Genomic DNA, 14613 nt, shown 5'->3' with positions numbered 1-14613 from the left:
TGGGTGATGCAGACTTCAGAGGTTTTTGTTTGGTTGGTTTTTCCAGGAGACAGGGTTTCTCTTTGTAGCCTTGGCTATCCTGGAACTCATTCTGTAGACCAGGCTGGCTTCAAACTCACAGAGATCCCCCTGCCTCTGTCTCCCAAGTGTTGGGATTAAAGGTGTGAGCCACCATCCCCTGCTGACTTCAGAGTTTTTAATGTGGCCAAATGTCTTGCAGAATCGTGTGTGTGGTGTGTGTGTGTGTGTGTGTGTGTGTGTGTGTGTGTGTGTGTGTATGTGTGTCTTCATGCACATTTGCTTTTGAAGAAAAAAGGTGCACATGGGCAAGGATGCAGGAAAGAGTGAGTGGCATGTAGGTAGAGTCCTTGCGTAGGCATGAAGTGTGCAGGACCTGCAGATGCCTGGCTCACAGGGTTGGGGTATAGAAGAGACTGGGATACACTCTCAGGCTGCTGTGGTACAGGTGGGGGGCATTTTACCTTCCTGAGGGTTTGATGGAGGCTGCTGGGTTCTGAGGCAGGTAGGATAAAGGTAAATCGAGTTGGAAAACAAAAAGAAGTATTGTGGGAAGGATGTAAGACAGGAGCAGCGTAGAGGCCAGCCACAAGTAGATTCTGCTACGATTTCTGGTTAGAAGGAATCTGGGAAGTTCTTGGTTCAGGCTGCCACTCTGCAGATAGCCACAGAGGAAACACAGAGGGTTTAATCATGAAATATTAAGAATGCCACTGAGCTGACCTTTTAGCCCATCTTTGTAGTAGTGAGTTCTTGGTAATTAGACCCCTACAGAGACTCTAATTTGTATGTAGATGTGGTAAGTGTTTAGTATTTCAATGCTTATCCCACTTTGTGACTGAGCTGTGTCTTAGGCTAATTGCTAGACATGGGGCTATACCTTCAGCCTCATTTTGTGATCTCTCAACCAGGGGACCTTAGAACCTCTTCACTTGGGGGTTACTGAGTGACTTCCGGTAGTGCACTAGGGAACAGGAGAGGGCAGTAGGCTGCTTCTGTCCAACACTGTAGGAGCCTGGTAGGACTATTGGCTATGGCACTCTCCTCACAGGGCACAGCACCGTGCTGCATTTTATCTTCTTGAGACAGAAAGCATGAGAGAGAAAGAAATTAGGTGTGAGACAGATACAATTTTAACTGTGTCAGAGCCTCTGAATTTACTGGCCTTTTAGCCAAATTCATTTGGACTCTTCTTGCATTTTCTTCTTTTGGCTTTCTAATGTAGACCCTGCTTCCTTCAATCCTTTCCTTGTGTATATCAGCTGTTCAAGATAGGGGGGTCCCTTCTGCCATCTCCATACATGGTAGAAGAGACTTGGCTTACATTGACCTCTCTGGTTATGGTTACCCACACTCATCTCTCTGTGTGTTCCTTTTTGCTTTCTTGCCTGTTTAGGTTATTTTAAATTTAAGAACTTTTTAAAATTTAGACTCTTGCTTTGTTGATGACCCTCAGTGCTCTGGGCTCCAGCAGTCCTCTTGCCTCAGCCTCCTGGGTATCTGAGACCATAGGTGTGCCATTGCACCTAGCTGACCCTACTAGCACCTACTGGAAAAGAATACAGCGGTTGATAACTAGATAGCCTATATGTTCTTGCTTCCTGATATGTGTGTGTGTGTGTGTGTGTGTGTGTATACATGCATACATGTATATACATATATGTTTTAGTAAAACAAAAATCTTCCAAGTTGATTGATGGATATGAGGAAATGTACATTTAACAGGCATTAGTCTCCCCCCGAATATCTCTGAAATATAGCTTTGGTTTTTGAATGCCACGCTGTGTTGCTTTGTGTTGAGTGTTTTGAATGTGGTACTCAACGACCCTTCCCAGACAGAGCAAGGAAGACTGTGCTGGCTGGTCTGTACGTAGGAGTCCTGAGGCTTGGTCACCAAGAATATTCCACAAGTTCTGGCCAGGTTAGGGTCTCGGCTTATCCTCCTGCAAGCCACTTCCAACACAGGCACAGTTCTCTTCATGTTTATGAATTTAAAAGGGTTTAGTTTTGTTCTGAAGTAGATGTCTTATATAGGATTTGATGTACTGATGTGTTTATTGACTATTTGCCTAGTTCTAAATTTGTATTTTATAGTCTGTGCCTCATTTTTAATGAATTGTTTGCTTATTTCTTTTACTGGTTCCTTCTATCTTCTTCTCTCCCTCCCTCCCTCCCTCCCTCCCTCCCTCCCTCCCTCCCTCCCTCCCTCCCTCCCTCCCTCTCTTCCTTCTCTAGGGTCTAGGGTATTCTAGCCAAGTGCTTTACCACCCTGTTCTGTTTCTAGTCTTCTTTGTTACTTGAACTTGTGGTCCTCCTGGCTCAGCCTTCCGAGTAGCTAGATTTCGGGCCTGTGCCACCATGACAGGCTGATTTTGACATGTCCTAAGGAGTAACCCTCTGCCATGTATTGCAAACCCTTTTTCTCTAGGGTGTGTTTCTATCAACTTTTTACTTTGTATGTTTTACCAAGCAGACTTTATTTCTAATCGCGAATCTGTTCATCTTTTAAGTCATTAGGGTTTTGCTACCTTTCCTCCATCCTAGGAGTATAATATTTTTCTGTGCTTTTCTTATTTTTCTACAATTCCTCAATAACATATATCTGAGATTGACCTGATTGGTTTCTGTGAACTTGATGCAAACCTAGACATATCAAAGAAGATGGATCTTAACTGAAATGATGCCTCCTTGGGACAAGTTTTTTTTTTTTTCTTTTTTCTTTTTTTGGTTTTTCGAGACAGGGTTTCTCTGCAGCTTTTTTAGAGCCTGTCCTGGAACTAGCTCTTGTAGACCAGGCTGGCCTCGAACTCACAGAGATCCGCCTGCCTCTGCCTCCCGAGTGCTGGGATTAAAGGCGTGCGCCACCACCGCCCGGCTTCCTTAGGACAAGTTTATAGAGCTTTTCTTGATTAGCAACTGACGAGGGAGCGTCCAGCCTCTGTGGATTGCACCACCTCTGGACAGGTGGCCCTAAATGGTATAGGAAAGCAGGCTGAGCAAGCCATGAGGAACAGGCCAGTAAGCAGCACCCCTCCATGGCCTCTGCTTCAGCTCCTGCCTCCAGACTCCTGTTTGATCCCCTTTGGTAATGGAGTGTGACCTGAGAGTTATAAGCCGAAGTAAACCATGTTCTTCCCAAGTTGCTTTTGGTCATGGTGTTTTGGGCAACACCCCAACTGAGACAGGCTATTTTAGAAATTGGGTGCAAAGTTACAGCCAGATAGCAAATTCTTGTGTTTTGCTTACATAGAGGGTGATCGACATTAATGATCTTGTATCGTATTAACTAAATAGCTAGCTATAAGAAGGGGTTTTGAATGTTCTCATAATGAAGAAATAATAACTGTTTGAGATGACGGGTAATCTAGTCATACTGTATCGAGCAGTTCACAACGAATAAATAAATATCTTGAAGCATTGTTCCATAGGTTGCTCACAGTTATTATCTGTCAATCTTCTATTTCTTCTAGATTTCAAAATTATTATTAATATATTCTTGCATCGCTCCTTAAATTTTCTTTATACCAGATATTTGCTTAAAAGGCATTGTGAGGAAGTCAGCTTCACTCTGTTCTTCCAAAGTCCCTGCATAAGTTGGGGAAAGGCTCATATAATGATGTGGAAGACATCGCTCACCATCTTTAGATGTTACCCAGATTTTGAGGCCTTCAGATTAGGAGCCACTAGTTTTAAATATCAGATTAGAAAATTTTGAACCCACCCCAGGTTACTTCCCCCTAATCAAGGCTAACAGAGGTGGTTCTGTGCAGTCTGTGTTGGTGAGAATGTCAGATGTGAAGGAGAGATTGTTTCCCTCGTCAGCTCACAGCTGGAACCGAGGTACCAGACAGCTAGAGAGGAGTGGAAGCCCATGCATCGGACCCCTGGGAAACTCCTGTCTGTGCTGGGGGATTAGCCCAAGACAGCTTATGTCCAACAGACAATAGGATCCCAGGAGGTCACATGGTCTAACCTTAGAGTAAGGGTTCTGACATCCTATGATTCCCAAGTACTTGGGAAGCTGAGACAGGAGAATCAAAGACTCAAGGTCTGCCTGGGCTCTGGAATGTGACCCTATATCTAAATAAAAGGTAGAAGAGGGGCTGAGTAGGCCGTCTAGTGGCAGAGTGCTTGCCAAGCGTGTATAAGGCCCTGAATCCAACCCCAGTGACACAGAGATGAATAAATAAATATAATAATCCTAAGGTCATAGAGAAGTGTATTTCCTAAGACATTTTCAATCTTGAAAAAAGAAAAATAATTTAGAGAGTACGTAAGGTGTCCGACTTGCTCATTTATGTAGTCTGATTCACTACAGTTTTTATGTATAATATTGTCTATATGTATTGTAGTACTTCAGAGTGTGTGCATCTGTGTGTATAGGCACACACATGTGTGCATGCGGAGGTCAGAGGTCAACACTGGGTATCTTCCTCTCTCACCACCTTAAATTTTGTGAACATCTCTTACTGAACCTGGAGCTCACCAATTGGCTAAACTAGTTAGCCGAGGAGCCCCGGAGTTCCCACTGTCTCCATCCCTGCTCCGCCAGCCCTGAGATTACAGGACCCGTGTCAGCATGCCCAGTTTCTTTAAGTGGGTGTGGGGGGATTTGAACTTAGGTCCTGACGCTTGTGTGGCGAGTCCTTTCCAAGTCATCTCCTCAGTCCGTTTCCCTTGCTCACCCACAGCCACGCTCCAGAGAGACCGCATCTTCAAGCATTTCACCAGGAAGCGCCAACGGGCGATGCGAAGGCGGGTCCATCAGGTCAACGGGCATAAGTTCATGGCCACGTACCTGAGGCAGCCCACCTACTGTTCTCACTGCCGGGAATTCATCTGGTGAGACGCCCGCCCCACTTACACTCAGCCCCCTCCCCTCCACGTCCCCAGCCTCTGGCTGTGCGAGGTGCCCTCGGCGTGTGTCTGGTTTCAGGAGAACGCGTAAGGATGAGGAGGAATGTTCTTTGGACCTGACCTTTGTCTCCTCCGTTAATGTGTTGGCCTCTTAATCCCACTGCTAAAGCAACAGCAATAAAAATGAAATCATTTATGGATCCAAATGTTAGCTATCATGTCTTACGCTGGCAACTTCATTGAAGGTGCTGATGAAGCCAAGGCATGAAACAGAGAGATGGAAGCGAATCAATTGATAAATTAGAAACGCTGCTTGAGGAAGGAGGGAAATTAACAGCTGGGAAGAAGGTGTGGCTCAAGCGGGGAGTTATAGGAAATAATTTTTGGGGAGAAACGCCCAGTTGTCAGTAGTGTCCAGACACACGGCATACAGTGCAAGTTCGTAGCCTTCCGTGGTCCTACACCACAGTCTAACCTCCAGCAATGAGGAGCTAACGTAATTAAAGGCCGAGAAATTCTACAGACTTGGGGCAATGTCTTACAAGATGTAAAACTGGGCAAGCGGTGGCAAGTCTATAGCAGAAAATTAATGTAAACAATAGTTACTCTCAATGAGAGTCAGGATTAAAGCACACTTATGGCATTTGTAAATAGAATTACCCCTCCTCCACACCAACACACGCGCACACACACACACACACACACACACACACACACACTTCCATAGAACATTGCAGGGCAAGACCATAAATCAAGCTATGGACCGACAGGAGATAGTGGTAACACTCATGCCCCCCTGTGGACGCCAGAGGGAAATGTAAGGACAAGACAAGGAGAGAGCTGAGGGCTGGTAGCTGCAGTCCTGCGGCGTGCTTAGTGTGTGCACATGAGCGTGCGCACACATGTGTGTACTGCCAGATGTGCGCGAGGAGCGGTGAGGTAATGGAGGCGCTCCTGGCTAAGGTCAGCCTCCCCACGGTTTTCACTAAGGATTCAGGACGCAGCTGACGATAGGTGGCACAGGAACCCTCACCCCCACCTTTCCTATCGCTGGGGCATCCTAACCCATCAGCTGCTGTTCTTTGCGCCTACTGGTAGTGAACAAGGGCTCGGAACCCCACACTGTCTGTGCCTCTTCCCCGAAGTGATGGCTTCCCTAACCAGAGAACACACTGCATCTTGAGAGCTGTAATTACAGATGTCATTACTGAACTGTTTGACTGACAGTACTTTGTTTTCCCTTTTGTCTTGAACAGGGGAGTGTTTGGGAAACAGGGCTATCAATGCCAAGGTAAGAAAACATGTCTACAGCCGTGTTTAATCGTGTTCTTCCCTGTAAATCTGACAATGCCAAGAGCAAACAGGCCAGGCTGCCTGTTACCCATCAATACCGTGGCAACTCTTCCCAAGTCACGTGACACCCATGTGGCAACTCTAGTTCTTACCAGACCCTGGATGTTTTGATCATATGGAGGGCATACGTTCATTTCTAAAGTAAGGACGTCCAGAAGAGTTTTGCTGCTTCAAGTTTGCCTCTTCAGAAACACGAGAGGACAAAGAAGTAGTACCAATGTGTGAGCCTACCCTTGAGTCTTGAAGATAAAGTTTTGCTTTTCACATTATAGTGTTGGCAGGGTGAGCCTTTGAAAGTTGATTGATGTGTTTATGTCACCTGCATAAGGTATGGATACCTTATATAGAATAGTATCCATTATCCATATTAGCTTTATTTTTTAGCCTTATGATTTTTATGGGAAAAAAAACAAGAAAAATGAGGGAGTATAGAGGTGGCTCAGTGGTTAAGAGCACTATTGCTTTTGCAGAGGACCCCAGAGTTCAGTTCCCAGCACCTGCATGGCTACTCATACTGTGTCAACTCCAGTTTGGAGATCTGGTGCCCTCTTCTGGCCTCCATAGACACTGCATGCATTGCTGCACAGCTGCACAATCCAAACACCCATAAACATAAAATAAAAATTAGATAAAAAATATCAATGAGATATTAGCATGTACCAGGCTGTGGTCTTGCTACCTAGCACAATCAATCGATCTATTGATCAATGTGTGGAAACTTTTACAATTAAATACTTCTCATTTTCACAATTCGAAAGTAAAATTAGCTTACTAGTATTCTTGCAGACTTCAGAAAAGGTAAAATGGAACTGGGAAAGAAATTTCCTCCCAGACGAGTCCATGTGGGCTGGATCCACTTGGCCCTTCATGGGCACTACACTTGCTGTTGGCCCAAGTGTCATCGGTCTGTATATTAGTGCTGGGCATTTTGACTTCTCTCTTCAGGTGATTGATAACTTAGCACCACATAGTCTACAGTGGTAGTCCACACGTGAATAAGAAAATCCTGCTGGGGGTGGTGGTGCACACCTTTAATCCCAGCACTCAGGAGGCAGAGACGGGCCGGACTCTATGAGTTCGAGGTCAGCCTGATCTACAGAGGGAGTTCCAGGACAGGCTCCGAAGATACAGAATAACCCTGTCTTGGAAAAAAAAAATCCACTTTCTTCTTTGCAGGAGGTGGTGTAGTGTGTTTTTTCACTTAAGAGAACTGATTGAGACACCCTCTTGAATCTAATTTTTACTTTTACACGTGAAAACTTCCACTGAAGTTTCCAAGTTAGGAGAAATGAGCATGTGATTAATAAAGCAGCTGCAACTGATGTACACGCTGCAAATTCAGTCCTAGCTGAGAAGACAGCTCAGATTTCAGGTTGGCATCACTTTTTAGACTGGACCGGGACACTAGGGGTGTGCCCTCTAGTGATGTATCTGTCTCCTGCACTCTTGTTTAAATTGAGAAGCTCTAGATATACAAGGGTATAGTTTACAGATTAAATATTTGACTTATATGTCTTTTGTTTCTTTTTCTCGTAGCATAGTGTTAAGGCAGTGGTTCTCAAATGTGGCTTGTGACCCCTTTTGGGGTTGCATATCAGATATTTACATTGATTCATAACTAGCAAAATTATGGTTATGAAGTAGCAGTAAAAATAATTTTAGGGTTGGGGATCACCACAACACGAGGAACTGTATTAAAGGGTAGCAGCACTGGGAAGGCTGTGAACCACTGTGTAGGCATTTGGTGGCTGACTTTAGCAGGGTATCTGATCTTAAAAGAGCAGGAAAAAGCATTAGTTAGGAGGCATGAGAAGTTTTTGTTGATATCTCTCTGAAGGACATAAAAACAAATGCCTGGCAGGAGAGAAGTGTGCTGGGCCAACCCTCATCGGAAGCACAGGGTAGGTGTCTCAGACAAAGCAGCCTTGAGGGTTAGGAAACGGGCAGAGCTAGAAAGGCCCCTACGTAGTAACAACAGGGTCAGTTCTGCAGAAAGACCTGCCACCGCTAACATACATGCACCTAACGACAGACAGCAAAGCATGTGAGACGGAGGCCTAGGACTGCGAGAGAAACAGACCGGCCTGCTGAAAAGCAGCAGGACTGCGGGTGACCTAAACAGCACCTACCACAGCATGGTCACACACGGCATGGTCACACCCGGCATGGTCACACACGGCATGGTCACACTCGGCATGGTCACACTCGGCATGGTCACACCCGGCATGGTCACACCCGGCATGGTCACACCCGGCATGGTCACACCCGGCATGGTCACACCCGGCATGGTCACACCCGGCATGGTCACACACAGCGTGGCCACTCTAACACCCATGGAATATGCCAGCCAACAGTAGCCGATGACACATTCTTCCCAAGCTCGTGAGGGACATTTCCAATGGAAACCACATTCTGGACCTTAAACTGCTTTAACAAGCATGGAAAGAAACAGATGGCCTGAGAGTCACATGGTCTGGCCGGCCAATGGCTCAGCAGGTGGAAGTGTTCCTGCGCAGCTGAGAGCCGGAGGTTGATCCCTGGGTCCCACAAGGTGGCAGGGGAGATCCAGAGCTCTCCTCTGGTCTATACACACACACACACACACACTAACATGTGCACACATGAGTGAAAGCATTCATACATTCACAGACACACATACACTCAGTCATACACTTACAAACACATATACACACTCAGCCATACACTTACAGACATCCATACACACACACTCACACTTACAGACACACATACACTCACTCAGTCATACACTTACAGATGTACATACACATACTAACCCATACAAATACATACTCAGGCACACACATACTAATACACACATGTTCATATGCTCATACACACACTCACTTATGCACACATACACACAACATGTGTTTATACACTCACACACACATGCTCACTCACACATTTACTTTCTTCTCTCTGTGTGTCTGTCTCTCTCTCACACACCATCACACATTTTTAAAATAAAAAACAAAAACAAAAGAATCATCCTGTCAGCTCACAATGGAATTAAACTTGATACCAATAGCGGAAAGATGCCTGAAACCTTCATTATTCGAAAAGAAAGCACTGCATTCTAGATAGCACAGGAGGCAAAGGAAGCTTGCAAGAACATCTTTAGAAAAATCTTGCATTAAATAAAAATGAAGAATATAAAAGCAGGTGGGGCACGGTGAAAACCATACTCAGATGGAAAATTTGTATCATTACATGTACTTAGAGTACTACTCAGCATTCTGAATACTCAGAAAGTTGGTTGAGCCATTCTGCAAATTTTTTTTTTAATTGCCCACAGAGCGCTCAGAACCATGCAGGCAATTGCTGGTAGGCCTCAGCCACGTGTGGAAGATGGCGGTCTGAGGAACTATGGGAATGGGGGGGGGTAGTGTGGATCTGGAGAGGGACAGGTAGAAAATATTTTCTTGGGTGAGTTATTCTTTGAGTTTTATCTTATTATAAATGTTAGCTACCAGGCAAGTCAATATCTTAGAGACAAAGAAGGAACACTTCTAGAAACATCACACAGTTTAATTTTATTGAAGTCAGTGGGTCTCATAGAAGGGTGATGTTAAGTAGCACGGTGGCCCCTGAGGGATCTGGAACCTGGCTGGGTGTGAACACTGGTGGTGGTGAGATGGTGCTGGACGTGTTCAGTCCTGGGACAGATGCCACCAGGGTCATTCCGCTGAAGGTGGGTGCAGGATGCGGTACCGTCAGGAAGAAGGGAGCAGCTCAGGACAGGATGGCAGACAGTTTGCACTTAAACAAAGGTCTTCCTACGGTGGTGTCCACAGATGCAGGAAGGAGGAGAGCACTGGCTGCCAGTATGTGGCCAGACATCCAAGCCAAGTCACTGGCATGGGCAGCTTTGGTTGACTGCTGCAGCCGACTGTCCCGGGAGCTTCTGATAAATGTGTAATTGCTGGATTTAATTTCCTAGTGTGCACCTGCGTCGTCCATAAACGCTGCCATCATCTAATTGTTACAGCCTGCACTTGCCAAAACAATATCAACAAAGTGGATGCCAAGGTAAGAGAGGGATAGTCTGCTGACTAAGCACCCATCCCCACCCCCGCTCTCCCTCTGCACCCATCCCCCCCCACCCCGCTCTCCCTCTGCACCCATCCCCCCCCATGCTCTCCCTATTCCCTCTCTCCCTACTTCTCCTGCCTCCTTGCTCCATCCTCACCCCTCCCCTCAGTCTTCCCATAATTCTTAGAACCCACGGTGGGGCTGGAATTTGCATTTCTGCTCTCTCTTGATTAGGCCTCAACTTGGGAAGCAGTGACTTTGTCTCGCTGTGACAGAATGCCAACTCATAACTAACTTACAAGAACCAGGTTTATTTTGTCTCGTGGGGTCAGAAGTTTCAGACTATCAGAATGGGGAGGGGGGTCTGTGGAAGAGATCAGTTCTTAGCAGGGTAGAGAGGAAGCTGCACCTGGAAATTAGGGTGGGGCATTACCTGTAAAGTTCTGCCACTAAGAATAGCTTTAAAAAAAAAAAAAAAAAAAAAAAAAAGATTCCCACCTCCTAGTGACTCTGTGCCATGCCAAATAGCTCCCTCCACTGGCTAGGAACCCCTTGCATTCTGAACACAAGCTGGTGAGACAGAGCTCCACACCTTGCAAGGACCCAATCAGTGGTCAGCTGAGCAAAGCTGTTTATGCTATTTGTATCATTATACTCCGTGCTCTGGTGGCGAGGGAGACGCCAAGCTTGGACAAGCACCTGGATTGGAATGCTGAGTCTGGCTTCCATAGTGACCCTCTGGCAGCACAGAGCCTCTCTGTGCATCAGCCTGAAACATCTAGGCCTCACTCAGGCATATTCGCAGCGGTTAAATAGAACTGACAAGTATATTAACTGTAAATAATGCTTGCTAAGCAAAGAGGCCCAGAGCCTCCTTCAGCTTCGTAGGAACTCCAGGAAAATGTCTCAGTGTGTAAAAGCTCCCGTTGCATTTGCCTGGGGTGGGCATATGTTCTTAAACTCCAGAGGGAGAAAGCAAGGGGAGTGTGGTTGACATTTAGTGGACTTGCGGATGCTTGGGGGAAGTCCAACTTGGGGACATGCAGGATAGGGACACAATACACAGAGGATATGAGCTGGAAAGAGGCCTGGAGAGTCCACAGAGGAGCGGTCATTGCCCTTTCTCATGGTGCACCTGTAGCTGTGGCTTCAAACTGTGAGGCCACGTATGAGCATATGGGGAGGAGGTACCTGAGAAATGGCACGTGGGAAAAGTCTGTTAGGTCTGCGCTTGCATTGTCTAACTGCAAGTGCCACATGAAGGGCTGGAAGGGCTGAGTGAGGTGGTCCCTGCAGGGTCACTTTGGGATGGCTTCATTCTGTGACCCTGTGCCTTCTGAGTGACAGTTTCTAGAACTGAGAGCCGTGGTCTGAATACAAAAGTGGAGAGGAACATTGTCATTTCTGTGTCTTTCTCCTAATGGTGAATGGTCTAACATGCACCTGCATCTCAGTCCTGTCTGTTTCACGAACAAAAGGTGCTAAGGCTTGAGAGCTGAGCGTGGTAGGATAACCTACCCAGTTCGGGGGTCATCGCGATACTTGGCATTCGCACGCTCCTCTTCCGGTTATTCCCAAACACGTTCTACGAGAGCTGAGCTTTCTCCTCTCCCTCCAGATTGCAGAGCAGCGCTTCGGAATCAACATCCCACACAAGTTCAACATTCACAACTACAAGGTGCCCACATTCTGCGATCACTGTGGCTCCTTGCTCTGGGGGATAATGCGACAAGGACTTCAGTGTAAAAGTAAGATGCAGAGGCTCCGGCCTCCCGCGTCTCCATGGCAACATCACACGAGACACTTGTGGAGTTCGGAGGCTCAAAATCTGACCTAGGGCTGAACTTTTTCATGTCCATATCTGAGTTGTGTTATTTGCGTATCATTTGTTGAGCATGTCGTATGTGTAAAGAGAATGGTATCCGATCCCTAAAATAATATTGGAAGATTAAATTAGATGTGAAATCTACCATGCTGGCTGTTAGCTACTCATTGCCCAGTGTAGACTGAGCTAAAAGGCATTTGAAAGGGGCATTGGAGGAAGTGTGGGGAAGGAAGAAGAAGGTTCAGGTTCTAAGTAAGCACTGGTTCCCATGTGAAGTGTAGCAAGAGCTGCGTGGGTGGTCGGGAAGAACCCTGTGATGTGACTGAAGGAGCAGGTAGGGCAAAAAGCGAAGCTTTGATGGTGGCTGGCACCTTACCAGCCATACCCAGTGCTGTTCAGAGCTCTTGCTTCTTCAAAGGCTCCGAGTGTCCTGTTGGGGGTTGTTGGAGCTTTTGGCCTGGAGTTCATCTCCCCTTAATATGTGATTGTCTGGCTGTCGTGGGGTCCACCTAAAGCCTTATCAAACACACACTCAGATGACAGCTTCTTTTGGCTGTCTGGGATAGTCAGACTGCGTCTGCCAACAGAAGGGACCAAATTCTAGTGAGGCACAGTGTGACACACGTCTCTAATTCCATCACTCAAGGAACTGACATAGGAGACACATCAGGGGTTGATCTACACAGTGAGGTACAGAGCAGCCTGGGGTACAGAGTAAGAAGAAAACCAACACAAACAACAACAGTCGAGTTTTCTGCCCCTCTAGCATCCTTTTCATCCACCTGGAACGGTAGCCTGCTCAGTTAGAGGCTGAGGCGTGGCTTGATGCCAGCCTGAGGGTCTCATCTGAGCGAGCCACTTCCCGTTTTCTTCTATTTCTGGCTAGTATACAGATCTACGCCCGGGACTGATCTAGTCTTCTCTGTCCCCAGTTTCCCAAGAACAGCATACCTCCATTGACTTGGCTCCAACAACTTTTATTTTTATTGTGGCAGGGTTGTTCTGAGAGATTATTGTAGTGCATGTCCCTCTGTACTAGGCAATTTCCCACGGAGCTAATGTAGCTTAAGCTTCGGGCCTCGCTCTGCTGGATGTGGCATTCTTTCTCATAAAGAAAGCTTCCCCAAATGACAAGCTCAATCCCTGTACAGTCTAGTTTGTGATGTCCAAAGACGGGCCGACACCATCAAAGAGGCGCTTGTCCCACACGGCTTCATCAGGGCCTTCCATCAGCAGGACCCACCTACAGACACCAGATAGGAATTTATTTCTGCTGGTTAGACCTTAGAGCCTTCACAAGCACAAGAACCGTAGCTTGCTTTGCTTGCTGCTCCAAATGTCATCTGCCCTGACCTTCAAGCACTTTAAATGTTGCTTTTTTTTTTTTTCTTCCCCTACTTAACAGTTAGAACCACAACCCCACCGGATAGACTTTGTGGGCTAGGAGCGCCACCTAACCACGGCAGTACCCAGAAAGGAGCTCTCTCCCTCAGAAACCCATCCCTACCTTGTTTGAACAATGACCTAGCTGCAGCATGTAGACAGCTGCTTTTTATTTCGCTGTTAATCAGAAGGAGGGAATAGGTCCGTTGGTGTGATTCTTTGTTATCCAATCACCTGCGATTGTCACCGCGATGAACATTTTAATCTCTGCATTGTATCTTGCTGCCAAGGCAGCAGTGACTGTTACACTTGATTTAGATGAGTCTATCCCGTCAAGTCACAGTGAAAAGAATCGAAATCTGCTATTTGAAATCTGTTATTCTTTAGTATGCTAGGATTTCTGCTTCTTCACAAATCAGAAATAGATAAAATGTCAGGAATTGTTCTGAGTATGGGTTTAATTCTGTGAGCTGACATTGTCAGCCTGCAGTATTCTTCCGTCTAAATCCTTAGGCTATTAATGTTCTCTACTGCACGGGATGACTCTGGATTCTGTTTTCTTCCCTCCAGTATGTAAAATGAATGTACATATTCGATGTCAGGCCAACGTGGCCCCAAACTGTGGGGTGAATGCAGTGGAGCTTGCCAAGACCCTGGCAGGGATGGGTCTCCAACCTGGAAATATTTCTCCAACCTCGGTGAGCCCTTTGCCTTTGGTTGCCTATTATTACCTATTTTTCAGGTGTGGTGAGCTCAAATGAAATACAGGTAACATAATCTCAGCAAATACACTGAAAAGGTCTTCTGCATTTTTTTAAAAAAAGTGTTTCTCTCCCATCTAAGAGTTTGTGCATGCAGTTATGGCAAGCAACAGTAAGCATGCATGTGTATCAGGAAGCAATCCCTCTCCTTAAAATCAGCTTCCCATCAATCTGGTCTGGTAAAAATCTCAGAATGTAGGTGCCTAGAGTGTGCTCATGGCTGATGACCAAGCTGGACAGCTGGCTAGTAGCCACAGGCCTCAGCCTCCTCATCTCCAAAGGGATTGCCTGTGCATCTCCCTTCCCGAGACTGCATCATGTGTCCGGGGTTGAGAATCCGTCTATTATGTTCCGCAGCTCACA

The 14613-nt window shown here is 46.3% G+C and overlaps 1 protein-coding gene across 1 annotated transcript in view; it reads left to right on the top strand.

The window, feature by feature from the left end:
- Positions 1-14613, top strand: part of Prkch (protein kinase C eta) — a 206002-nt gene that overhangs the window by 102657 nt on the left and 88732 nt on the right. Inside the window, exons 3-7 of the mRNA XM_038336439.1 lie at positions 4710-4860; positions 6132-6166; positions 10190-10278; positions 11900-12029; positions 14060-14187. Coding sequence (XP_038192367.1) covers positions 4710-4860; positions 6132-6166; positions 10190-10278; positions 11900-12029; positions 14060-14187 — 533 coding nt within the window. The remainder of the gene's footprint in view (positions 1-4709; positions 4861-6131; positions 6167-10189; positions 10279-11899; positions 12030-14059; positions 14188-14613) is intronic.

This window comes from Arvicola amphibius, chromosome 7 (genome assembly GCF_903992535.2).
Source record: "Arvicola amphibius chromosome 7, mArvAmp1.2, whole genome shotgun sequence".
Taxonomy (NCBI): Eukaryota; Metazoa; Chordata; class Mammalia; order Rodentia; family Cricetidae; genus Arvicola; species Arvicola amphibius.
The sequence above is the reverse complement of the archived record's forward strand: the minus strand, read 5'-3'. Positions and strand labels throughout refer to the sequence as shown.